General features: G+C 37.4%; 1 protein-coding gene across 1 annotated transcript in view; it reads right to left on the reverse strand.

Moving 5' to 3' along the window:
• Positions 1-2,187, reverse strand: part of LOC106867292 (aryl hydrocarbon receptor) — a 286,257-nt gene that overhangs the window by 23,956 nt on the left and 260,114 nt on the right. Inside the window, exon 5 of the mRNA XM_052975386.1 lies at positions 1,933-2,068. Within this exon, the coding sequence (XP_052831346.1) occupies positions 1,933-2,068 (136 nt within the window). The remainder of the gene's footprint in view (positions 1-1,932; positions 2,069-2,187) is intronic.

The following is a 2,187-nucleotide window of genomic DNA, read 5'->3' on the forward strand; positions in this document are numbered from 1 at the left end:
ATATATATATATATATATATATATACACACACACACATATGTGTGTGCGTGAGTGAGTGTGTGTATGTACTGAGAGTGACTCTGACCTTATCACAAGAGACTGGCGGGTGTAGTCACTGAATCTCTAAACATAGAAGGACAACAACACGTTTTTGGTGGGATCCATACTAATTACGGAAATATTAATCAAAACGGGAGGAAATTCCGATACACAAAAATGTCTAAACACAAAAGACTGATGTCCATCGTTGTTCTGAACCAAATTCATCATAAAACCCTGGGTGGGGAGTACAGTATATATAGACGAAAGAAGGCCATAGGTCTATCATATGTTGGTAATTATGACTGTGGTGGTGGTGTTGGTCGGTGGTCATCAGAGACGGTGGTAGTGCTTAAAATAAAAAGGTCTTGAATTTGTTTCTTAGCAAGAATTCGGAGACTGGTTGGCAGCAATTAGAGTTAGGCAAAGTAAACTCGTTGACTTCAATGCTGCTCGTTAAACACACAGGGGATATGTAAATAACGGAAACGTTTATCGTTAATAAATCAACTCGTTTTGCTTTGCAAGGAAATCACTAATCACTCTTTGAAAGAGATTTGGCCGTTCTTAACATCTAGGTTAATTATTTCATCGAAAACTGGAGTCTAATTTAACGTGATTCAGACGCTCCATAGATATTCAGGCAGTTACATGTGTATATATATGTGTGTATATGTGCATGTAGATGTGTGCATGTGTAGATGTGTGCATGTGTACATGTGTTTGGTTGGTGTTTGTATGTGCGTGTTGTAATGGGTGTTTGTAGATGTGTGCGTGCATGTGCAGAGACTTGCTTCAAATAGTTTTATGTATTACAAAATTAAACAAAAATAATTTCCTTATGTTTCTGCATGAACATATGTGTGTGTGTGTGTGTGTGTGTGTGTGTATACGTGTTTACGTGTTTACGTGTGTGTGTAAATGCACATATAGGCAGAGACTGATATGCATATTATATATTAACACATGTACATCAATAACACACACACACTATGTATCTATATTTATCTATCAATTCTCTCTCTCTCTCTCTCTCTCTCTCTGTAGATATATATATATATAGATAGATAGATAGACACACACACACACACACTGTATTTATTTGAGTACAATGGAATCTCTAACAATATGTGCCTCCTCATCACCACCAGACACATATTTTGTAAGAAAAGAATCATTATTTTTTTTCTGTTTTCCATTATAGCTGTGTGGTTAAGAAGCTTACACTTAGAGACTGTGTGGGTTCAGGTTCAGTCCCACTGCATGGAATCTTGGGAAAATGTTAGCTACAACCCTTGATCAACCAAAACCTTGTGAGTGAATCCATAGAGAGACCGTATTGAAGCTCATTGTGTGGGGATATGTTTATATTCTCTCTCTAAATTAAAGGGTTTTTTAAAAAATATTTTGAGTGGTGCTAAGTGTTTTGCATTTTTTATTTTTTATTTCATCTCTATATACGTATGTAGTTGTGCATAATGCTTTAGCTGAAACCCAGACAGAATGCCCTGGGTGCTGTTTATGTGGCACCAGCCCTTGTGAGAGGTGATCCTGCAGCTCCCAAAACTAAGATCCCTTTCAACCAAGTGATGCTTGGGAGTTAAGAGGGAGGGGTGGGGGTGGAGAGGAGCTTTATTCACCTTTTGAAAATGATTTTTTTTTCTACCTGTATTTATTAATAAATGTAACTTTTGTAGAAATAATTAATGCAGACATTCAAGGAAGAAAAGCCTAAAGTGTGACATTCATTGGACTTGGATCTGGAACCATGGAATGAAAATTGAAACGTTTTAATCAGATGGTTATATTTGTAATAGAAAGAAGAAGAAAAAAGGGGGCAGAAGTTGGGGGGGGGGTAGAGTAATGAAATTGTTTCTTGAAAAATATCATACCAGGAAGCATTATTTCGTGCAGTGTAAGGTTAGTCTTGTCTGGAGGAAGACTTGAGTTCCACAGCAGTTGGCGCTTGAATTCTTCTCTGTCTTCGGAGTGAATCAACTCCATAACACTCTGGTGAATGATGTCGGACTGCAATATAACAAAAATACACACATATCATCATCATCATCATCATCATCAGCATCATTTTTAATGTCCACTTTTTCATGCTTGCAGGAGTCAAATGTAAATGGTTGAGGGGGGGGGGG

This window comes from Octopus bimaculoides, chromosome 21 (genome assembly GCF_001194135.2).
Source record: "Octopus bimaculoides isolate UCB-OBI-ISO-001 chromosome 21, ASM119413v2, whole genome shotgun sequence".
Lineage (NCBI taxonomy): Eukaryota > Metazoa > Mollusca > Cephalopoda > Octopoda > Octopodidae > Octopus > Octopus bimaculoides.